Source organism: Poecilia reticulata, chromosome 22 (assembly GCF_904066995.2).
Source record: "Poecilia reticulata chromosome 22, P_reticulata-male-v2, whole genome shotgun sequence".
Taxonomy (NCBI): Eukaryota; Metazoa; Chordata; class Actinopteri; order Cyprinodontiformes; family Poeciliidae; genus Poecilia; species Poecilia reticulata.
The window spans coordinates 24913129-24937824 of NC_088851.1; the positions used below are offsets into that span (position 1 = coordinate 24913129).

The window sequence follows — 24696 nt, forward strand, 5'->3', positions numbered from 1 at the left end:
CCGATTGTTGATCATATAACTTGTGATGTTTTCATTGGTTTTGAGAAACACATGTACAGCAAAAACAAACAAACAAAAAATACCTCATGTTAGCGCTAAAACTTAAAAAAAAAATAAATTAATTATTTTTCAAATTTTGCGCATTTCCATTAAGCAAATTTATTTTCATAATTCCAATTTCCACAAATTTCCAATTGTGGTGTTTCCATTAAGTAAGAAACAAAATTAATATCAAATAAGTTTTTTACACAATAAGTCATTAAAAAATCATCAGCAAACTATTTCCTGTCGTCTTCTTTGTTGTTTCTACCAGTAGTATTATCTGGCTATTGATTACAACTTGTGTGATGCAAAAAACGTGTTTCCATTGCAATTTTGTGAAATAAATTTTGATACAGCCCAAAAAGAAAATAGCACCTCATCCTACTGCCAACACTTGTTTTTTTTTCAAATTGATGTGTTTCGATTTAGCAAAGGTATTTTTGTAATTTCAATTTACGCAGTGTTATGGTGGATGGAAACTCAGGTATTGAAAAATAACGCAGCAAGCAGCAATATTCAGAAGACAAACCTCTGCTGGCACTGAAATGTGTAAATGTAAAGCATCTTTTCTCCGGATCCTGCTGAAGCAAAGAGCTTCCTCTCTGCTTCTGTGTGCCTGACCTTCCAAAGGAGCGCGCCGCATCACTGCGAGAATTGGTGAATCTGGGCGGCGCAATAAGTGGAGGAGAGCGCATCAGAGTGCAGGGTATCTGAAAGCAGCAGAGAGGCAGGCACATCCGCCACTGGAGGGATCAAATCTGTACCATCTGACGCTCAAGGATTTACGGGTTTAGTCAAAATTGCTTTTCCCACTGTGGAGATTAAGCACAGTAGGATGTTTTCCTCTCAGCGCGGAGAATAGCCGGGTTGCTGCTGCCGTTTTCCTCCGTCTTATCGGCTCCTCCGGCGCTGGAGAAGGGAATGTCTGAGGAGGGCAGAGTGCTGGAAACCCCGGTGGGAAGCGGATTCTGACTGACAGGAGCGGTCCGGGGAATGTGAGCCATGCAGGCAGAAACGGTTCTGATGCTTTTCTGCGTCTGGATGGCAGGAACAGCAGCGAAGATGATTCAGCCGAGAGGTCACAAGCTGGAGCCCTACAAACAAACCAGGTAACGACCCACAGGTGACAACTAGGGCAGAAGCGGATAGAAATAAAGAGTAATATTCAGCCAAAAAACTCAGAAATCTTGGGATTTATCTCAGAAATCTTATAGAAAAACAAGGAAACTCTCTGACCTCAAAAAGTTGCAAATTTGCAAGAAAAAAACTACGAAGTTTTCATGTTAATCACAGAAATATTCTTGGAAAAAAACAGAACATAATAGAGTTCCAAAAATTGAGCTTTTGTAAAAAAGAATCTCAGAAATTTTCTAGAAAAAAAAAAGAAAATTCTCTGAATTCAAAAAGCTGGAAATTTGCGAGAAAAAAACTGACATTTTCAGATTCATCCTAGAAATTTTGTAGAAAAAAAACCAAGAACATTTCTGAGCTCAAAATGCCTAAAATTGTCACTTTTCAAACTTAGAAAATTTGCAATATTTTCAAATTTAAAAGCTCAGAAAAATTTCAAAATTTTTCTGGAAAATATGTTAAATTAATCTTGAAATTTGTTCAACTTTTCAGAGCTCGGACATTTTGTTTTTTTCTAGAATTTTTCTGAGATTAATCTAAAAATTTTAGACATCTTTTCTAGCAATTTTTATTTTTTTTACTTTTGTAGCTCAAATTTTCAAAATTTCCGAGATTACTCTCCAATTTTTTATTTATATATATATATATATATATATATATGTATATATATCCTATTTTGTGCAAATTTATGACTTTTCAGGCTCATATTGTTTTTTCTAGAAAATTTCTGAGATCAATCTCAAAATTGAGTGTTTTTTGGTGGACATTGACTCCTTTGTTCCATCTACAATGGCCCTAATGCGCCGTCGTAGGAAAAGCTATAGAAAGAAAACAAATATTTTAAGATGAAAATGCACAGAGACTGAAAGTTTTATTCCCCGTTCGTAGTTTATTTTGCATCACCTGGATGCTCCCTCCCCTCAGAAAACAGACTTATTCAGACAGCAGGTCGGCCAGATGAGAGAGGGAGACCTAAATCCCTACTTCTATTTATGTACGATGGGATGATGCTGCAGGGCAGATAATGACTGTTTCCCCGCCGGCTGCAGTTGTAGCCAATGTCATTTCCAGGTGATAATTTAGGCTAATTGCAGTCTGGTTAATGTGTGCATTGGATTAAACATTTTTACTGGGGTCTAAACTGGATCAGTCGATGAAACATCTACGTTTCCAGTTTAATGACTGGAAGTAATGTCTCAGGACTGACCTCTGGCATTCGGATCATTTATGCTTAAAAAGTATTTTAATTTTAAAAGCTAATGTCATCTGATCAACAAGGTAATTTATAAACTGTCGGATTTAATCTGATTAATCAACTTTTAGCTGCAGCCAGAATATATCAAGGTTTATGCCCATTGCAGGTAGCATTGTGATCATTTGGGGACAAAAATAAATAAATATTTAACATGTTTCTATAAAATTCACAATTTTCTTCCCTGAATTAACCCATTTCTCATTTTTTAAGCTTCATTAATGTTCAGAATTCTTGTTTTACAAAAGAAATCAAAAGAATAACGATAGCCATTTTTACACTTATTTTGCATTTTTATTATGGAATATTAAGAAATATTGTTTAAATCATGAAGTCTTGCTAAGTATTAGGTGCAGGATGTGAGAGTATTAGCTGTCTGAATAAAATTTGGAAATATTTTTTAAAGTAGGGCACAGCTAAAGCTCACCTAGTTTAGCTGCAACACGCTGCCTTTCTGTCTGCACTTCACATTAAAAATGGAAAATAAATGCTTTTAATGTTTAAATCCAGGCCTTTTTACCTACATTCCCAATTTTTAAAACAAGTCTGCCATTTGATCTAATGATCAAGCTTTTCTAATTGTCACCGCAGCTTTCAGAATAAAACAAACTAACTTTCTAAAGTAATTTAAATTCTTCTCCTCCATTCACTGTGACAGCTAATTAAAACAGCCAGCGTCTCGTATAGGCGGAGTGTTGATACTTAATTCTTGGTGTCTGAAGATTTAAAAATGTACACTGACGAGATAAAACGCTCACAAAAACAAACAAAAATCAACTCACTGGTGTCAGATCACGTATTCCAGTCCTATAAGTATTCACTTATTTATGTTTAATCTATTTCTTAAGAGAAGAGCCGAAGGCTAAAAACTGGAGCTAACTAGCCATGCAGTTCATTAGGCTGCACCCAGCGCATGCGCAATAAGATAGTGTTCGTTTCTTCTTCTTCTTTGTTATAATGGCGTTTGTATAACAAGTGAAGGAAACATTACCGCCACCAACTGGTAAAACAGCCCCTCATATCAATGAAGTAACGGGCTGAATGAAAGGCATATGTTTATGTTTTTAAAATGTCATGCGATTTATCCGGACTAGCTTTGCGATCGATTGGTAGATCGCGATCGACATATTGATCCCCTCTCAACAATAATTCAAAGTTTTTCTTGAATTCTGTCCCTTTTGACCTCGGAACCATACCAGATAGTGCTGTGTGCAAAATTTTTACCAGTTAAAAACTAAACAGGATTATATTAAAATTCAGATCAATCTGTATATACATGACTGAATTGTTTGGTTTTAATTGCTTATTTTGGCGGGAAAAGGTCCAGTTCAATTATTTTATCTTGAATGGGATCAAAACAAACAAGATTATTGTAGATTTTTAAGAGACACATAGAAAGTTAAAAAATGTTCATTATGAACAGTGGTGGGCACACTTCCACTAACAAACTAACAGACTACATGTAATATGAACTGAAGTTAGCACTTTAGCATTAGCAGAACTAATGTTTACGATTATGGCTTTAGGGTTAGCGCAGCTAACTTTTTAGCTAGCAGCACAGACAGGTACATTATAATAGAGTGTCTTCAGTTAGAGCAGTGGTTCTTAACCTTTTTTGAGGTATCGAACCCCCCAGTTTCATATGCGCATTCACCGAACCCCTCTTATTCCTCCTCCTCCTCCACCTTGCGGTATTCTGATTTAGTAATGTAATTATATTAGCTGTGTTACCACCCCCACGCCACTAGAGGCAGTAGCAACCCTGAAAAGATGCGACTAAGGAGCAGATTTAGACTATAGAATTTGGTAAAAAGAGTGAAACTCCTTCAATCAGAGCTCCTCCACAGCTCTGATTGGCTAAGCAATGTAACGTGATCCTCTGATTGGCTAAGCAATGTAACGTGATCCTCTGATTGGCTAAGCAATGTAACGTGATCCTCTGATTGGCTCAGCAATGTAACGTGATCCTCTGCAGCAAGTGATGGCAAAGCGGAGCGCCATCACGACTTTACACAAGTGTGTCTTTACCTCCGCGGCAGAGGCTCCGCCGAACCCCTGAGACCGACTCACCGAACCCCTGGGGTTCGATCGAACCCAGGTTAAGAACCACTGAGTTAGAGGCTCCTTAATATACGCTGCAGTACAGACAGCAACAGGAGATCCCTCCTGCCCACAGAACAAAATAATAGAAAGAAAATGCACCAATTTTGCCTAATACAGTGGCACAAAACTCTGGCATCCCTTCCTAAAGCTCTTCAGATATAATTGCATCATTTTGTAATAAGCAAAAAGTGCATTTCCTGGAATTGCTTCAGGCGTCGCTTTCAGTTTGGTTGCCACAGAAACTGTGCAAACATAAACACAACTTCTGCAAAGGCATCAGGTAAATAAGCACTTTGAACAAGCAACACTCAACTTTAAATGTGGGGAAAAAAGAAGAGAAAGTTCTCTGTGGATGGTAAATACACAGCAGCGCTCTCAGCTTGTCATTTAAAAATATATCAGCACTAAGTGCAGCTGCAGCCTGTTGCCTGAAGTGAGAAGCTGTCTTTGAATTAAAATCTGCAGAAGATGATAAGATTTCCCCAAAGTGTGCCAGAACAGCGCTGAATGCCTCAAAATGCTATCAGCATCCACTTAATATATTCAACAAACCCTGTCAAATCATAATCCTCCCCTGCCTTTAGATGCAGTATCACTTTTTATGCTTCCGCTGGTTTTTATAGATCAGAAAAACGAGTTCATTATTAAGGCTCTCCTCCATCTGAGGGAAACAAATAGGTTTTAATTAATAAACAGCTGCTGTGTGCAGAGATCCTGATAAAAGGGTCAAAGTTAATGGACTGGTGAGATTTCAGAAAGAAAGAAAAGCTGCTCTGGTGAGATGATCATTAAAATACGAGCAGAAGCTAGTTAAAATTATTATTAGTATGACAGAATATGCAGCTCCAAACTGGGGTGTAATCTTTAAATGTCAGTAGCTAAATTTCCTTCATGTGCGCAAAACTTTGTCGATATTACGCTAAACAACACAATTTCACGAATGCGGTGTTTCCATTAAACAACAAATGCAGTTAAAATCACCCATGAATACTTCTGTTCACATGATAAATCATTAAAAACATCATCCTTCAACTACTTCCTATTGTCTTCTTCGTCATTTCCACCAGTAGCAACATCCTGTTGCTGATCATGTAAAAAATAGTTTCCATTGCACTTTTGCAAAATACCATTTTGATACAGAAAAACCTGATCCTAACACAAAAACCTTTTAATTAATGTATTTTTTTATTGCAGTGTTTTCATTCAGCAAATTTATTTTAAGAATTCCAATTCACGCAAGAGCGCCACTGGCTGCATTTCCGTTGATCTTAAAATTATCCAAGCTATTACTAAATTTGCTTAACTTTGAAACCGCATAAAACGTTTTTGTGCTAGGATGGTTTAGCTTATTTCACAATGCTAATGGAAACACTTATTTCGCATTATGAGTCACATGATCAACAACAGGATGTTACTTCTGGCAGAGACATCGAAGCAGAAGAAGACAACAGGAAGTGGCTGGAGGATGATGGCATGCCATGATTTTTAACAACATATCGTGTTAAACTTATTCACGTGTGATTTTAATTGCATTTCTTACTCAATGGAAACATTGCAATTGTTGTTTTTTTGATGTTAGCAAAATATCAAAGTTTGTAAATTAAACGCAGCTTGTGTTTCTCGTAACCATAAAATTCCAAAAATAAATAAACTTAATGGAAATGTGTCAATTTTGAAACATAATAAAACTTTTTGGAGCTAATATGAGGTGTTGTTCATTGGCTTTATAGATTTAGTTTTATTTGGCAAAACATTTTTTGGCATCAAATGCATCATGTGATCAACAACAGGATGCTGCTACTGGCACAAACGACAAAGAAGACGACAGGAAGTGGTTGGAAGATCATGGCACTGCATGTTTTTTAATAACTTATCAAATTAACAAATTTTAATAGCATTTTTTATTTAATGTAAATACCACAATTGCAAAACTGTGTACATTTTGCGTATAATTGTAATGGAAACGCAGCTTGTTTGCCGTTTCTTCCTATTAAAAGTCACCTCACATCAAACTTCTCCCTGCTGGCACATGCAGGCTCTGTGAATTCAATTTGAATAAAAAACCTCAGACATTTATGTTGCATTCAACTCTTCCCCTCCTCTGTTTCTCATCACCTGTCTCCTGAATTGACTGTGAAATCCCCAAAGCGACGGAGTGCTGCTGGGTTTGGAAAGTCAGGAAAGACGAGACCCACAGAAGGAGAACAGCAGAGGAGAAAACGCCTCATAGTGGAGATTCTGAAGCGAAAGACCCAACGGCAAAATTTTTACCATTTAAAACTGAACAAATTTAGCCTGTTTGTTTTTTATTTAAAGGACATTAATCAAAACTCTTACAATTTTCTGCTTGTAAATAAATTTTAATTAGAGATCTAAATATTTAAACTGTATATTTGGTTAGCAAGATAAATATTCACTTAAATTTAACTTCAGTCTAAAGCTAAATAGACTGAAGTTAAACATTTAGCCTGCTAGCTTAATACCTAATAGCTTAATAAGCACTTTGAATTGCCTTGTTGCTGAAAATGTGCTATATAAATAAAATTACCTTACCTTAGCTTAATATTTATACTGAAAATAAGTATATATTTACCAGAACTGTTTAATTTACAAACTGAATACTTATTTAGCTAGCTAGATTTGTAGCTTCAAGCTAAATATTTAGTTAGCATGCGGCCACAGAATCATTATTGAGGAGGAGAATTAGGATGATGGTACTAAAAATAAAGAATTTTTACTTTTTTCTCTGAATTTTCAGAAAAGTCAGAATTCTGAGATTTAAATTAGAATTCCTATATCCGCATCTTTTTAAGAAAGATGCACATGGAGACCTTCGTAAAAAATTACTCTGAAATGATTAGAAAGATATCTCTGCTTTCGACAAAGCCATTTTTTAAAATTTATTTATGTTTTATAATTCTCTCAATATTTAACATTTAGTAGGATTAAATACAAAATGTGCCTTTTTTTTATTTACAGTTATCCTGCTGTTTTCAGTGGCTGTTATTTGTAGGCCTGCTGCTAGTAAACACGTCCATAATGACCTCTGCACAAATTTGGCCCAGTAACCGCGGTGCGGCCTCAGCAGTGATGTATTCCCGCAGCTGCGGTGGCGGACCACGCAGCGGACAGGCGGCCTGCATGTGCCGCAGGCCAGCAGAGAGGGGATTGCAGAGGCATTTCTGCCAAGAGGATTAAGAGCCAGCTGCTGGGTGGATGTGTAGCATCCACTGGCCCAACACCGACTGCGCTGCAGCTTTAACCCAGTGAAACCTTGTTCCTTCGCTCTTGTTTCGCTCTGCATTATTCCCTCTTTTGTTTGCTTCAGTCTCTGCGTCTCGGCTCCGCTCCGTCTTTGATATTTCCTGAATGCACGTCTTCAGTCGACAGGGATTTGGCTTCGCCTGTCACAGCACAGCGCTACTCTATTAATCCAGTTTGGGTTTTATTTTTTAATTTATTCTGTCCCTCTTTCTGCTCGTGGCCTAAAAATTTATACCTAAGGTACAAAGAGACTGGCGGCCATATTGGAAAGTAACACCTTGGTCACTTGGTGCAAAATTGACCAACTGGCTGCAACGCATTAAAACCAGAATTAGATAGTAACTAGTTACATTTACTTGAGTAATCTGTTTGGAAAAAATATACTTTTAGGAGACTTTTACTTTTGTATTTTTACATAAGTAATTTGTAAACCACAGCAGAGTCCAGCCTGTTGCCTAGCAACCCATGCTGAGTTCCAGCACATTTTAGTCAGCTGGTTTTACTGCTGCACAATGGCTGCTGGAAAAGACAAGTGTTTTTGTTGTTCGCTTACCACCCAGAAATTGCTTGCTGCATTCTTGTTGGTTGTGCAGCAGGTTACCCTTGTGCTTCTCAAAGATGTACGGCTGTGCATTTTCATGTGCCAGTGTAAACGTTGAGTTGGGGATTTATATTCTCTGGCTAGCCAAATAAAACTTATTCACAGCTGCAAATGTCGCAAGACAACTTGAAAAAGGACAACTTATAATTTTAGATAAATATCAACTATACCATAAACTAGCTATAATTTTTTTTTAAATCACACATTCATTTCTATGTTTAGAATTTAAAATAAAGATATAATAAAATTTAGCAAGAACAGAATAGATCTTCTTTTTCTGTGGGATAAAAAAACAACAAAGATCCCAACATAATGGCAATAAAATCACAACTAAAAATACAATATTAGTACTTTTAATGTAATTTTTGTGAAAATTAAATACAAATATTCCAGGAAGAAAATGAAAAACAGCTAAAAACCTGTTTATTATTATTATTATATCTAAATGTAAAAATATTAGCTGGTTTTTTTTCATTTTTATCCAAAGTCATTAAGATCCATTGTGATTACAATGATTTGTTTTCTGTAGCATATAAAATACAAAATGTAAAAAGATTTTTGTATTTACTCGAGTTGTCTTTGTCTGATATTAAAATGTGCTTCTGATTGGAAACATTTAAGTGTGACAAAACTGTAAAAACAAAAGAAATACGATAAAACGATAGAAAAACCCCAGTATAAATAAATCTGCCATAATGTTTTCTGTTTTGAATCACCAGATCGAGAAGAGACACCAGAATGGAGGGAGGAGGTGGTCAGAAGTCTGGAAGGTAAAAATTAAAGAAAAATGCCTTTTCTTTCTTTTATTTTTTAAATCATATAAAAGTTTATATTTCTTAAACATTTTGCTTTTATTTTCCAAATAGTCCAATTTACAAACGAAGTCCAGACCTGACGAAAAACCCGATGACAAAATCTGAGCAGCTGCTGAGAATAGACGATCACGATTTCACCATGAGGCCGGCGTTTGGAGGTTAGAAACTACTTTAGAAATTAAACACGCCGAAATGCTACACTAAGATCCAATCAGTGTTTTTCTGTTTTTGTTTTAACCTTTTAGTCCTGCAGGCTCTAATCTCGCTGAAATCTTAAGAACGCCATTATCATCAGCAGCAGCTCTGCTTCACGTTTTCATTTTGTTTCCACTTTGTTGAACGATTATGCAAAGATAAACTCAGACTGGAAGACAGAAATTATATAATGTATTTGTTAGCTTCTACACTTCAAAAACACAAAATCTTAGCAAGCAATTCTTGTCCAGTTTTTAGAGCAAATATCTTAGTAAACTTAAAATCAGACAAAACTGACTTTTAAGTAACTTTTCAACAAGATTCTGGAGCTTCATCCATTTTCTTACACCCTTGTCCCCTCAGTGGGGTCGGGAGGGTTGCTGGTGCCTCTCCAGCTAACGGTCCGGGTGAGAGGCGGGGTCACCTGGACAGGTCACCAGTCTGTCGCAGGGCAACACAGAGACACACAACCATGCACACACACACTGACACCTAGGGGCAATTTAGACAGACCAATTAACCTGACAGTCATGTTTTTGGACTGTGGGAGGAAACCGGAGTACCTGGAGAGAACCCACCATGCACAGGGAGAACATGGAGACTCCATGCAGAAAGACCGGGAATCGAACCCAGAACCTTCTTGCTGCAAGGCAACAGCTCTACCAACTGTGCCACTGTGCAGCCCAGGATTCAGAAGCTTGTTTTAAGTTAATTTCTCAATAATGATGAAAATGTTCTGCTTCTTTTTAGTCGATTACTGGTAGGTTATTTCATTTATAGCAAGGGAAAATGTTTTGCTATAAGTGAAATAATCTGCAATAGAACTAAAACTTTTTCATCAATATTACAGAGTTATTAATTTAAATCAAACTCCTGCATCTTGCTGGTAAGTTGCTTGTAAGTTAGCTTTGTCTTATTTCAAGTGTTCAATAGAAACTAGACCAAAAATACTGATATAGTTTTGATTCTCCTTTGATGCAAAAACAAAAGCTTATTTTAGCAGCAACAAATCAGCCGTGACCGCTTTTAATTTGCAACATGTGCTGCTATTTTTTTTTTTAAATCACAACAATCTACAAACACAAAGTGACGCTTTGCAGGATCGTGTTTGTGATGTCCAATGTGAAGCATGAAGAGGAAGAGAGAGTGGAGTTGCATCCAGTGTTGCATCAGCTTTTATCTGTTATGACCTGATTGTTGTTTTCTGCTTGTGGGAATTTGATGATGCAGAGTACAGCGGCTGAAATAGGTCAAAGATAAATCAAAGCCTGACTGTCACAGCTGTAGCACGAGCATTTGCTGTGTGCTAGTGTCTGTGCCGCTGTTTTTTTCTTTTAAATGCCGTTTCTATAAAAAAAAGTAAACAAATCCAGTGAATATGAGCTACTTTCTCAAAAATACAATCAGTTTTAGAGTTTTTCAATGAAAGTTTAGTCATCTGAAGCATGAACGTTACTAGAATCAACACAAATTTATTTGTTTTGAAGATTGTAGCCAAAAAAATTAAAATCTTACCATTCAGTAAGAATTAAAGCTGAGTGAAGATGTAAAAATGATCAAGATTTGGCTTAGAGAAAAGAGCAATTTTTGTTTACAGTGGTCTAATTCAAACTCTTATGTCCCATTATAATCTAAAATAAACAACATGGCAGTACATGTAATACTAAAAAACATATAATAGCATTGAATAACACAAACTAAATGCGTTTACATATAAAAAAATAATTTCTATATTGTTTTTATAGTTGTTATGCAAATAATAGATTAATCTCTTCTTGCTTCTTGCTGCCATTGTTGGGGAAATATAAGATATCAAACTTGTTAACTTCCTTACTGTAATTAAAATTTAAACCGCAAGTGAAATAGTTAAAGTAATATGGCACATTTAAATACCAATCTGCAAACCTGAATATTTATTTTTTAAGTTTGTTTCTCTTGTAAGGTTAAAATCATCAGCTAACACTGTTATGATGTAAGTTAATTACAAATTATGCTAATGACAGCAGGTATGTTACACACATAGAATGATGAAGAATCTGGTGTTGACATGTTAGTAGTCGGGGCCCCAAATGAAAATCTGCTTTGGGCCCCAAAAAGGTTTTTCGCCGGCCCTGGCGTTGCCATAGTGACAGTACATTAGGCACAGTAATGGTGTGTTTTATGAAAGAAAAATTAAGCAGCATTAGTTTAGAAGGTCAGAAAAAAACAATAATGTTTTAGAAAGCTGCTTTAATGACTAAAATAACATTTTATTTAGACTAAACCGTATAATCAGCTGGCTGACTGAGAGGAGAGTTTTTGTAGGTAAAAGGTCAAAATGATTGCGTGTTTAGTTACATTGTTTCTTATCTTCTGGAAAAGCAGAAAATAATATTTTGAAATTGTTGTTTTTTTCAGGTCCTCCAATACCTGTTGGTGTTGACGTTCAGGTGGAAAGTATTGACACCATCTCAGAGGTGGATATGGTAAGCATGGCAAAGCTTTTTGGGTTCATAAAAATCATTTTAAATTAAAAAGGAAGTCATGAATTACAGGTCACACTTCACTTATTGGACATCAAGAACTCCATGTAATGGTAAAAATAAAAATGACAGTTAAGGGATCGACTCATATCGCACCAACAAGTCAGAGCTGGAAGGGATCTGCGCCACTGATCCGCCATCTTGGTAGGCAAGCTCAGCGCAAAGCATGAATGAAATAAAGTTAATAGCTGTAATGTACTTATATTGTTTATAAGTTAGGTAGGAATTAGAAGAGAGCTAGTTCTAAGCTTGTGGCTTGTTTATTGTTGTCATAGCAACTCCTTAGCAACTGTCATAACAGTTAGTTAAGGATACCTACCAAGATGGCTGTCAACTACAAAGTTCCTATAAGTGTGACGTCACATGAGAACGATGTGTGTCTTCTGATGATATCACTAAAATAAACATGTTTCTGTGTCTATGATGCTGGAAGTCATAAGCTCTTTTGTTTGGAAAGTGTTGCACATTTGGTTAGCCGTTAGTGTTAGCATTGATGTTGCTATCAGCTACTGATCAGATGTAACTGGCAGCCATTTTCTAAAATTATATATTGAAATTTTTTGAAATAGTTGCACTATTTTAGTATTAGTATAGTTTAGTATTCATGTTTTGGGTAAAAAAAAACATGCAAACCGCTAAAACTGAATGTAAACGTTGCCCAAAAGCTTGTTTTACATTTTATCGCACAAGCTAACTTAATGTTATTAAGAGTTTTTAAAGCATATTTTCAACAGGTTGTTCCTGAAAATGAAATGTGTCTCTTCTTTTTTCAGTTAACATCCATAACCTTTTTGGAAGATTAAATCTAAGCCAGGGTGATAAAGGGTGTCAATTTAAATAAAAAGTTATGTTTTTGTTGCCCATCTGTTTCTAATCTCATCAGAATTTCACTTACGAGACAAATTTAGATGTTTGTCCTGCCAAGTGCATTAAGATGATGTTTGTCATGAACTGAGTTTTTAAATATTTCTGTTCCTGCAGGACTTCACCATGACTTTGTATCTGCGTCACTACTGGAAAGATGAGCGGCTGTCGTTTCCCAGCACCAACAACCAGAGCATGACCTTCGACAGTCGTCTGGTGAAGAAGATTTGGGTTCCTGACATGTTTTTTGTTCACTCCAAGCGCTCTTTCATCCACGACACCACCACTGATAACGTCATGTTGAGAGTTTACCCTGACGGAAACGTGCTCTACAGTCTCAGGTATAAGAACAAACTTATTTTTACTTTTCTATCTAATTCACAAAGCAAAGAGCAGCAATGATGCAGCTGTGTAACCACATCTGTGCAGCCGTTTTCTTTATCTTCCTTACTGGCACCTTAATAAAGATATGGAAGAAGCCAACTTGTCTTTTATGAGGGTAAAATAATCTGAGAACATTTAACTGGTGAGGTTAAAAATATGGCTTGATTTTTGATAAAATCATCAGGCACACTAGGAAAATAAAAATAATAAAATTATGAGATTAAAGTCATAGTATTACGAGAATAGTCATAATATTATAACTTTATTCTTGTAATATTACGACTATATTCTCAAAAATGATGGTTTTATTTTAATATGATGGTTTTATTCTTGTATTATTTCCACTTAATTCCTGCAATAACTCTGATTTTGTTCTTGACATATGACTTGATTCACATTTCTACTTTATTCTCGTAATATTATGACTTTGTCCTCGCAATTTTATTGTTTTACATTTTCTATTTGTATTCTATAATACTACATAATACCTAACAATTTCACATAACATATTTAGTCATGTTAGTTCTGGTTGTTTTACCCTCATTCTGATTTTTTTCTTGAATTTCTCCGGTTCTGGCAGAGACACTTTTTTGATCCACTATTCCCTCTGATTTTGGATGAAATGCAGCTGGAAGGATTTTTGCTGATTCTTTTTTTTTTTTTTTGTGCTACTTTTCAACATCCGTTATGATGCGTAACCATAGCAACAAGGTGGTTTTTGAACCGGGAGCAACTATTAACATCACAAAAGTCCAAGTAATGCTGCTAATATAAGTTAGAACAATGTTTTATTTCCCTTTAGAGATTAATAAAGTATTGTTGAATTGATTAAAATTAAATTTAATCACCATGCAACTGGTCTTGGGATACTTTTCAGAAATTAAAATACCAAAGGTGGCAACAATAAACACATTTATGGTAGAATTGGGTGAAGAATTAAAAATAGTACTTTCAAATAGACAGAAACAATATTTTTACTAATGATTCTTGTTTACTCAACCAATAATTAGGGTCAAAAGTCTCCACTGATGCAGAGAGATTGAGTATTGGCAAAATGTACATGTATAAACCATTAATAACAGATGGATCAATAATTGTGATGCAGGTAATTCTGTAAAAAACGTAACTTTTTTCTTTATATTGGATTTTTCCCATATCAATAAATGTACTCAAATTAAAATATTCCACTTTAATTGGGTTATGCTGCTCTAGAAAAACCCAGAAATGCATTTTAAAGCTTTTGAAGCACTGCTGGAAGTGTGAAAGGTGCTTTGAATAGGACGTTCCTCTGCCAGCACTGCAGGTGAAATGGAGGCTGAGAAACTTTTGTGGAGCTGCAAGCCTTGATTGAATATGAAGGATATCTCAGTTTCACAGTGGAGATAAATCAAGGAGGCTTTTGTAAGTCAGTGAGTCATGATGGTGAAACGACTCAACCCTTTAACACCTGCAGATAATTAATACTGATTACATTTTAAAGGGTAATAGGACATTTTTAACACAGCAATAGGAGACACTAATTAGTTTCCTTGTTATAAAACAGAGCAGCTCCAGGTTGAGTGATTCTCATCTGATATTCAGATTGTTGTCTTGGTTTAAGGTGGATCTGCTTCGTCTTTTCTGCAGGGTCACAGTCACTGCCATGTGCAACATGGACCTGAGCCGCTTCCCCCTGGACACACAGACCTGCTCACTGGAGATTGAGAGCTGTGAGTGAAATGATTTCCAGGGGCAAAGTTCAACACGTCAGACCCGGGTCTTTTGTTTTACAGCTGGGGTTGAAGATAAGACGTGAGATGAAATAAGCTGCTTTATTTTGGAGCCAATGATTACTGTGATCTATTTTCAACCGTTTTGTTTGGAAACACCAAAAACTAAAACAGCATTCATTCTCAAGATACTTTCTCCCTCAGAACTTAAAGTTAAACTGCAAAAACATAAAATCTTACCACATATTTTAAGTTTCTAGTGCATATGTCTTAGTACAAAACCCAAAGTCACTTTCACAAGTAGCTTTACACCGATATAGGAGTTTGTTTAAGTCAATAAGTCTTTGATATTGATCTTAAAAAGTACTAGTTACTCTAAGAGATTATTTCAGATACAGCTACACATTTTTCCCTTGTTATAAGTGAAATAATCTGCCAGTGGAACTAGTTTTTCATCAATATTAAGGAATTATTGACTTAAAACAAGCTAATAAATCTCACTGAAAAGTTACTTATAAGTTAGTTTTGTCTTATTTTAAATGTACTAAGAGATTTCCACTAAAAACTGGACAAGAAATACTTGCAAACAGCTAATAAAACAGTCTGTCTGATGAAATGTTCTGGAAATCAGATTGGGTTGCTAGGTGACGGGCGGAGTTCTGCTGGGGTTGCCAGGCAACGGGCTGGGCCTTGCTGGGGTCACTAGGTCATGGCACAGTGCCTGCTGATTTGTCAAGTTACATTCCATAGATTTTTGAAATGGTTCATATTCCAGATAGCAAAAAAACTATTTACCACCAAAAAGCAGTTTTTTTTAAAGCACACTGTCTGTTTTTAGAAGCAGTACGAACTGAAGTGGAAGTACAAAAACGTACAAACAGTGAATGTTGCAGTTTCTCTTTATAAAAAATTAATGCAAATAGAAATACAGCACCTGGAGCACAGGATAAAAACTCCAATCTGAGATAAAGTCAGATAAACTGACACTTTAACTCTGGTTACATATTTGCAGTAAAAATTTTCCCCCCATCAGAAACATTAAAGATTTCCGGCCGACTCCAGAGTATTCCTGCCGATTTCTTTTCCACAGATCATGACGCCTGACAGTAAATTTTAATATCATCACTCTTCAGGAGCTTTCTTCTTGCCCCCCGCTGAGACTGACATGTCCGCCGCTTTGCATACCAGATATTCCCTGAAACCCCAGATCTGCTGCGCCATTAAAGTTTTAGGAGTTTCTGCCGCTTTACTTTTAAGTCCGTCTCATGTTTTCAAACTTCACGGTGAATAAAGAGCAGCACGTAGCCATCACATGGCAGGTAGAGTCCGTGATGCCTGTTGATGGTGCTGGGTAGTTCACTTTTTCATCCAGATTCAGATTAGCTTTGTTTATGTACATTTGCATTGCAAAAAAAGGAAACAAATTAAAACACTATTTTACAAGCAAATAACAAAAAAGCACATTTGATTTATTCCACAGTTTCACACCAACAACTGAAACGCATCTAGATTTTACTTTGAGGTTTCTTCAAATATAAACAAACCTTGTTGCTATATTTACTATCTCTTACTATAAGTATTTTCTTAATTTCTGAAGACTGCTAGTATTTTTAAATATATGATGTAGGGATGGACAATATGGTTGCAAAATGTATCATGACTGAAGAAATAGGCGTTTCATATCAGTCGATATTGATAGTTATTGACTAGTTTTTTGTTTTAAATATTTAAGTTCCTGTTTTCCCTCTGCAGCTTTTTATTTTTAAGCAGTTCTGAGGCACAGCGGCAAAATTGTAAACTGTTGCTGCGCAAGTTGTTGCTAGGTAACAAGTTCCTCAAGAGGTTGTTGCTAGGTAACCAAAGAGTTAGGGCATTCATTCAAATTCAAAAGTACTTTATTGATCCAAAAGGGAAATTAATAAACGTTAAACGCCACTAACCGAGCTTAGCTAGCCCTGGATCCAAGTTCAGTTTATTATTCAAATGGGTTAAAATTGTTTGGCAACTAAAAATGTTTTAAATTTTCTACATGTTTCCCAAACAGATGCGTACACAGACGACGACCTGATGCTGTACTGGAAGAAAGGAAACGAATCTCTGAACACGGACGACAGAATATCTCTGTCCCAGTTCCTGATCCAAAAGTTTCACACCACCACAAAGCTGGCGTTTTACAGCAGCACAGGTAGATCCACACACCTGGATTAAAACTTCATTCCTCATGTCACTTCGAACAAAACGGATCAGGCACTTTATACAGGAACCCGCCGTCTGCAGAGCAGAAACAGAACAACACAGTATCAAGTAGTTTTAGTCTAATTTCTACTACAAATGTCTTAGTACACTTGAAATAGGATAAAATTAACATAAAAATACCTTTTCAGCAAGAAATATTAGCTTGTTTTAAGTCAATAATTCCTTAATATTAATGAAAAGGTATTTGTTCCATTCTCGATTATTTCAGGACATTTTTCCTACGTTATCAGTAAAAGGAAGCAAGAACTTTTTCATCAATATTAAGGAATTATTTACTTAAAACAGGGGTTCCCAAACTACGGCCCGCGGGCCGGATCCGGCCCGCCTCCACATTTGGTCCGGCCCCCTGAACAATGACAGAGAGCATTCAGATTTTTTTTTCATATATTGTATTTTCCGGTTTATATGTGGATTTTTCTTCAACCACCAGAGGGCTCTTTAGCAGGAAGTGTGTCCTGTAAACTGTGGGTGTTTTGTTTGCCATCTGTGGGGACTTTTAGGGAACTGCTTGACTTTTATGTTATTTAATCAGTACGGTTGTTTGCTAGCGGTAGAGCAGATGAACACGCCGCATTACAGGTCGAATTCTTCGAAGCAATGCCTGTAAGTAGCAGCTTGTACTAGCCTTTATGTTAACATAGGAGGAATTCATATGTTAAAGTTACTTTCCCTCAATGGAATATATACTAGTCAGTCCCAGTGACCGTTTCACTAACGGTTTTTGCCCATGTGCTTTCTGGGTAAAAATCAATCGAGAAACGCGCCCTCACCCCCGCCCCCTCAACAATTTCCGGCAGCCCAGGTGATAAACGTGTAACACTTTTCCCTTCTCCGGCCCCCCACCAGAGAAGGGAAAAGTTATGTGGCCCTCACAGGAAAAAGTTTGGGGACCCCTGACTTAAAACAAGCTTCTATAACTTGCTGAAAGATAGTTCCGTCTTACTTTAAGTGCAGCAAGATATCTGCACTAGAAAACAGTTGGTAAGATTTAGTGTTTTTGCAGTGAAGAATCCATAATCCTGGCAGCGAACTGAAGCAGACAGGCTGTTGTGAACCTGCTGTGCTCTGCAGGAAACCCACAGAAAGCTTTGCACTGTTCACACAGCCACATGTCACTTTCCAGCGACTCAGCGCATGAAAAGGATTTTGTGTAGCATCCTTCTCTGCCAAAGTTGCAGGGACAATTCCTGAAGCGTTGACACGGCTCATCAGCTGCCTGACAATGTGGGAATAACTGGCGCTGTCTCTCTTTTTGTGCTGCAGGCTGGTACAACCGCTTGTACATCCACTTCACCCTGCGGCGCCACATCTTCTTTTTCCTGCTGCAGACGTACTTCCCCGCCACCCTCATGGTCATGTTGTCCTGGGTTTCCTTCTGGATCGATCGCAGGGCCGTGCCTGCCAGGGTGCCACTAGGTAGATATATTTTACTAAAAAATAGCCTCTCTTAAAGCTTTCTCAATAATTTAGGTACATAATTTGAGGGTTTATTGCCAACGCTGCAAAGATTACATACACTAAATTAATTAAATGGATATCTCTTGATATTAGTACATTTTCTATTATGCATAATTGGCATTTTTATACTTTCATTTGGGTTTCTACCACTTCAAACTGGTTAAAAAAAAATATCCAGACGGTTTTTAGCATCAGGCTAATGTTTTTTGGTGTCTGGAAAATGAGCTGTTTCAAAAATGTCCCGATTGTTGAGTCTAGGCATGTCGCATTACGCAATAAATCACTTAATTCAATTTTCATGATTTATCATATTTTCTTTTTTTTCCCGTTTTCTACCAAAAATTGGAGAACAAAAGTCTGGTCTAGCCAAGTCACTCTGTACCGTTACCTAGCAAACCCAGTTGAGCCCAGCCCGTTACCTAGCAACCCAAGTGAAGTTCCAACACGTTTGGTCAGCTGGTTTTATCACCGAATGCACTGTACAATGGCTGCTGGAAAAGACAAGTGTTTTGTTGTTGACTTACCGTCCAGAAACTACTTGCTATCTTCTTGTTTGTGCAGGAGGCTCCACTTCTGCTTTTCAAAGATGTACAGATGTATAATTGCGCATCTGTTTGCAGCCATTTTCACGTTCGAGTGTAAAAGTTGAGCAGCATATTTGGTCACAAGAGGCCCTAAAACAGCTCATTATAGGCAGAACTGAGCAGAGTGGGGGTTCACCACCCCTTCTGACCTGATTAGTCTTCATTTGTCTGATCAGACTCAACATGAACTCTGTACCTACTGTTTCAATATGGCATGCTAATGAATCCGAAATAAGTTTATACTTTAAACAGAGAAAATGACTGCCTCGTCCCTGATTTAAACATTACAAATCCTAAAACATTGTAATGTTGCACCTTGTACAGGATTATAAAGTGAGAAAAATCTGATAAAAATCCTGTTTCTTGAGGTCTTGAATGCTGCAACATGAAATAAATAAACAGGAGAAAAGAAATGCAGCTAAAGAAAAAGGTTTTTCGTCTTCAGGAAGGTTAGATCCTTCAGGGGTTTTTGTATAAGAGACTGATGAGATCCTTCTGAGAGCCAGAGCTGAAGAAAACAACCACATAAAAACGTCTAACTCAAAGAATCTGAGCTATTCCTCCATCAAAAACCGTGTTAGACCTCAAGTAATTCGCCTTTTCCATCATTTTAAAATATAATCTAATTAAATATTAAACTAACTTTTAGGATAATATCAGCAACAGTCCTCCTATTCAAAATCTAAATGCTCTCGTTTGCTCAGGTTACAAACAGGATGTACTAAACAGATGGTTGGGAAAAAAACAGGGTGCCAAAACTTTGTCCAGCTGAACAGAAACAGAAAAGATTGTCTTTGGACCTAAAGAGGAACGATCTAGTCAAAGCACAAAGCTTCAGCTATTAAAGCTGGAAACTAGAGATCAGGATGAAATCTGGGTGTAGTGATGGACTCTGACCTGAGCCTTCAGAGTCACATAAAGGCAGTTACAAAATCAGCCTTCCATCGCCTGAAAAACATTTCCAGGACTAAAGGACGTATATTGAAACAAGATCTAGAGAAACTCGTCCATGCGTTTATCTTTCATCGCACTGATTGCTGCAACAGTGTCTTCACAGGTCTGCCTAAAAGATAAAAACCCACCTGTTGGTAAATGAACCATAATAAATTAAACATTGACCGACATATTTGATGTCCTGATAAAGTTTGTAACCGTCTTCTCTCCAGGTATCACCACAGTGCTGACCATGTCCACCATCATCACCGGGGTCAACGCCTCCATGCCTCGCGTGTCCTACATTAAGGCCGTGGACATTTACCTCTGGGTCAGCTTCGTCTTCGTCTTCCTCTCGGTGATCGAGTATGCGGCTGTGAACTACCTCTCAACTGTGCAGGAGAGGAAAGAGAGGAAGCTGAGGGAGAGAGTAAGTTATTTCTGTTTGCTCGTTTGTTGGATTTTTCTCCATGTTTCCTGCCTGCTGTGAAATATAAATAAGATGATTTTGATCTGATGGCAACATTTTTCAAACTAGAGAGTTTTTAAATATTTAATGTTGGTTTTGTAAGTGAACATAAAAAAAAACACAAAAAAGCAAAGTTGGAAATTGGAGCTGGGTTTGACATTTCACCCAAAGTCACAGCATTAAGGTACCATAGTTGGAGATTTCAGAGATAAAAGTTCAAAAGATAAACTAAAATGTTGTTCCACATTGTAGTTAGCTTTCGTTTTCTAGTTAGCCTGGAGTTTTTTACTCAGTTAATTTTACTACAAAGATCTGGGATATTTTCCAAATGTATAAAGGAATGTGATTAAAAAATAAGGTTTTCATATACTTGAAATATTTGCCTGCGCATAATTTATGAGATTTGTCGACATCAATCTGTGCAGCTGCAGTTAAAAAGCACATTTTGGTCAAACACAGAACATATTTAAGTTTTGTTACTGTGATGAAAGAAAACCCGTTTAAACACAGAAAACTCAGACATTTAAATCGAGTTCATTGACGCATCAGTCGAGACTGACCTGATTTGTGGGGAAAATATTTCCAAACTGGCAGAAACGAGCATTAATGATTCATGTTCGTTGCCAATAAACAGATAAATATTTTCTGAATCGTCTCTCTTTAAGCTCCTCAGAGGGCTACGGTAAATTATTTCTGGGAATGCAGAGCTGCTATTCTTCATGTGCCAAATGTTGTGGCATATGGAGCCAAACTGCCCACATACCTCGAGGAACATTTGCAGCAAAAACATCTTCAATAAATCTTCCACAGCGAACTCATTTCAATGCCCTTAGTGTGATACAGAAATTAGCACACTTTATTTATTACCTTTGACAATAAGGAACACATTATGCAAAAGTCACTTTTTGTTCTTCCATTTGGGTTTCTACTGCTTCTAAAAACATCTGAAGTGATAAAAAAAAAAAACTCAGCTTTTTGGTATCTGTAAAATTAAACTACGGAATGTAATGCCACAAATCAGCAGGCACTGCCCCTCACCGAGTGACCCCAGTGAGGCCCAGCCTGTCACCTAGCAACCCCAGCAGAGTTCTATCTGTTACCTAGCAACCCCAGAAAAAGTTCCAACCGTTACCTAGCAACCCGAGCAGAGTTCCAGCAGGTTTAGTCAGCTGGTTGAGCATTAGGGTTATGCTAATTTTTTATAAAGAAATTAAATTAAGAGTAGTCATATGACAATAAAGTTGAAATACTACAAGAATAAAGTTGTAATATTACGAGAATAAAGTCTTAATAACTATGATTATTTTCATTAAAATATGACTTTATTCTCGTAATTTTATAATTTTTATTTTCTTAGCGTGGTCCTAATACCGTCATACTCATAACTTCAGAACAGACCAGACTAAAACCTCATTATTTAAGAATAATTTTGAACAAAACATTTATGAAATGACTAAAGAGTTGATCACCTTTAAATAAATGTGATTTATGCACCTTTTACCTTTTATGTTTAGCTGCCGTGCACATGTGGCATCGGCAACCCCGACGAGATGATGATCGACCCACAGATCACTGGCTACGGCTCCATGGATGTCAACACCACGGGGAATTATGGGATACCTGAGAACGGCGGGCGCCAGGAGCGAATCCTGGCCCAGGTGGCGCTGAACGACCCTCAGATCACGGGTCAGGTGAAGGCCTCCCGAAGCTACGTCAACATCTGGATAGACACCCACGCCATAGACAAATACTCCCGGGTCGTCTTCCCCGGCGCGTACGTCCTCTTCAACATCATTTACTGGTCCATATACTCGTAAACTGGGATGCTTTAAATAGAACGCGATTGGATAGCCGACGGGCTAGTTAGCCGGCTAGATAGCCGACGAGCTAGTTAGCCGGCCAAATAGCCAGCAGGCTAGTTAGCCAGCCGGATGGCTAGCTAGTTGGCAGGCCATTTAGCCGGCTGGCTAGCGCAGAAGCTAAACCGATGCTCCGTCAGGGGATAAACTGGGGATCAACAACAGATGGAAAACTTTTGCCTTCTTGCCCCAGCCACTTAAAACTGTTGAGAACGCCGTTTCATCGCTCCGTCAAAATCCGTGTGCTTTTGCGTGTCTGGTGTCGATGACAACGTTGGACTTTGTGAAAAAAGTGAAAAACCGCCATTTTAAAAAAAAAATTCCGCTCTGCAGAAAAACTGGGCATGACAATCAACAAAGACGTGGAGAACCTCAGGAGCAAAGTGACGCTCTGTTTTCAGGTCTGCTGGGGGAGAATCGACTCATTTAACATTAACGTGGGAAAAAACTTTAAATGAACTCATGTTTCCAAGGCTTAAGGGAATTTATCTGCTAATACCTCTAATTCTGACTTCATAAAAACTTCAGTTTTTACTTAAATTCACAGTCATGTGAAGTTTGTCATGATGCTACATGTTAAAATATTTCTACTGGCGATATGGAGATTTTGATATCTAATAGAATATTTATATTTTACGACATCGCATTAGGGCCATTGTAGATAAGGAGGCCAGGCGTACATTTTCATCGAAAAACTCAGAAATTTTGAGATTAATCTCAGAAATTTTCTACAAACAAGGAAATTTCTGAGCTTTGAAGGAACTTGTTAGAAATATTTGACTTTTAGAAACTTTGCTAGTTTGAAAAGTCAAAAACTGTTGACTTCTGAAATGTAGAAATTTCTACGTTTTTGTAGAAAATGTTGGAAATCTCAAAATGTAAACATTTTTTGTTTTTCTGAAAAAATTCTGAAATTAGTCTTAAAATTTCTGAGTTTTTCCAAACAAATTTTGTTCCAATAAGTCAAAGTTTTCGTATTCAGTTCTCTTGGTAGATTTCCAGATTTTCTGCATCATGACTCATTTTATGTTACATAAACTTTTGATCAGTGCAACTGTTTTATTGCCAATTTGTTTAGGAAAAGGGTTTTAAAATATCTGAATATATAGGAAGTAAATCCCAAACACCTGTTTTAGTATTTTTTTAAAACGTCTGTATTTCATGTTCATTTATTTTTTTTATACTGAAGCTGATCTCCTATGTTGTTGCTGTCGTGAGGCTTTGAGGTTCACTGTGACCTGTTAGTTGATAGTTTTATCTTTTATCATAAAGTTTTGGTGAAATGGAATAGAGATATCTACGGAAGAAGATTAGGGCCACTGGAAAAAAGTAATTCTGATTTTTTTTTCTCAGAATTCTGATTTCAGAATATTAAAAGTCAGATTTCTGAAGGAAAAAAAAAATATAAGAAAAAAAGTGAAAAAGTGAATTCTGAGGAAACAGAATTCTTAGAAAAAAATCTGAATTTTGAGAAAAATTCTGAAATCTTAGAAGTCAGAAAAAAATTCAGAATCCTTTTTTTTTTACTCACCTTAATCATCTTCTGTAGATATTTAATTTGTAAAATGACCAAACGTACTTTGATTGAGGTAAATTAAAGATTGAAGAGAACCGTTTTATTTTCTTAAAAATGTGAAAATAGTTTGTGCTGAATTTATCACAGCTAATGTAAATTCCCTCTTGCATGCAATATAAGAATGACGAAGAGCTTTGACATGCATGGCTGTGATTATTATTTTTAACCTTAATAAAAGAAAGAAATTAGAAAAAAATTAAGAGTGAAAACTGAAGCAAAACATTTACAAAACTGGAATAACTTTAATTTTGAGCTCATACTTATTTATTCAAACTTTTGTTTTTCTGGGTTTGAATGATTTTGCATCAAACATTAAGATATATATTTTTTTAATTACACATCTAGAGAAAGTTAAAGCAGGTTTTGGACCTAATTTGAGTGATTTAGCACTTGAATGATCAGAATGATGCTGCCACCACCATGTTTGACATCTAAATCAAAGTTCTTTGTATTTTCTGGAACAACTCTATCAATTTGGGCTCATCAGAAGTGACAGTTTGGGTTTGAATTGTTAGGATTTTGGTGCAGCTGGATGCTCCAACAGTAATAATCCAAATTATACATGCAAGTAGTTTTCTAATATACAAAGCAGGCCAACATTTAAGTTTCTGCAATTCAGTTCTATTGAAAATAGATTAAAATTTGAGTTTGTGCCATGAAATCCACCAATTCTGAACAA

General features: G+C 36.7%; 2 protein-coding genes across 4 annotated transcripts in view; one reads left to right on the plus strand and one right to left on the minus strand.

Annotated features, from left to right (window-relative positions):
• Positions 1–3329, minus strand: part of tonsl (tonsoku-like, DNA repair protein) — a 26890-nt gene extending 23561 nt beyond the window's left edge. Inside the window, exon 1 of one of the 3 annotated variants that reach the window (XM_008399888.3) lies at positions 3208–3329. The gene's annotated coding sequence lies outside the window, so the exon portion shown is untranslated. Of the gene's footprint in view, positions 1–571; positions 902–3207 lie in introns of those variants that run through there. The other 2 variants (XM_008399885.3, XM_008399886.3) reach the window with 2 other exon arrangements.
• LOC103458816 (gamma-aminobutyric acid receptor subunit rho-1-like) lies at positions 898–24155 on the plus strand. The gene is made up of 10 exons (XM_008399891.3): positions 898–1151; positions 9113–9163; positions 9260–9366; positions 11801–11868; positions 12907–13130; positions 14800–14882; positions 16927–17067; positions 18402–18554; positions 20347–20543; positions 22097–24155. The coding sequence occupies exons 1-10, from the start codon at positions 1045–1047 to the stop codon at positions 22397–22399; spliced, it is 1434 nt and encodes a 477-aa protein (XP_008398113.1). The 5' UTR covers positions 898–1044; the 3' UTR covers positions 22400–24155.
• The last annotated feature ends 541 nt before the right edge of the window (positions 24156–24696 follow it).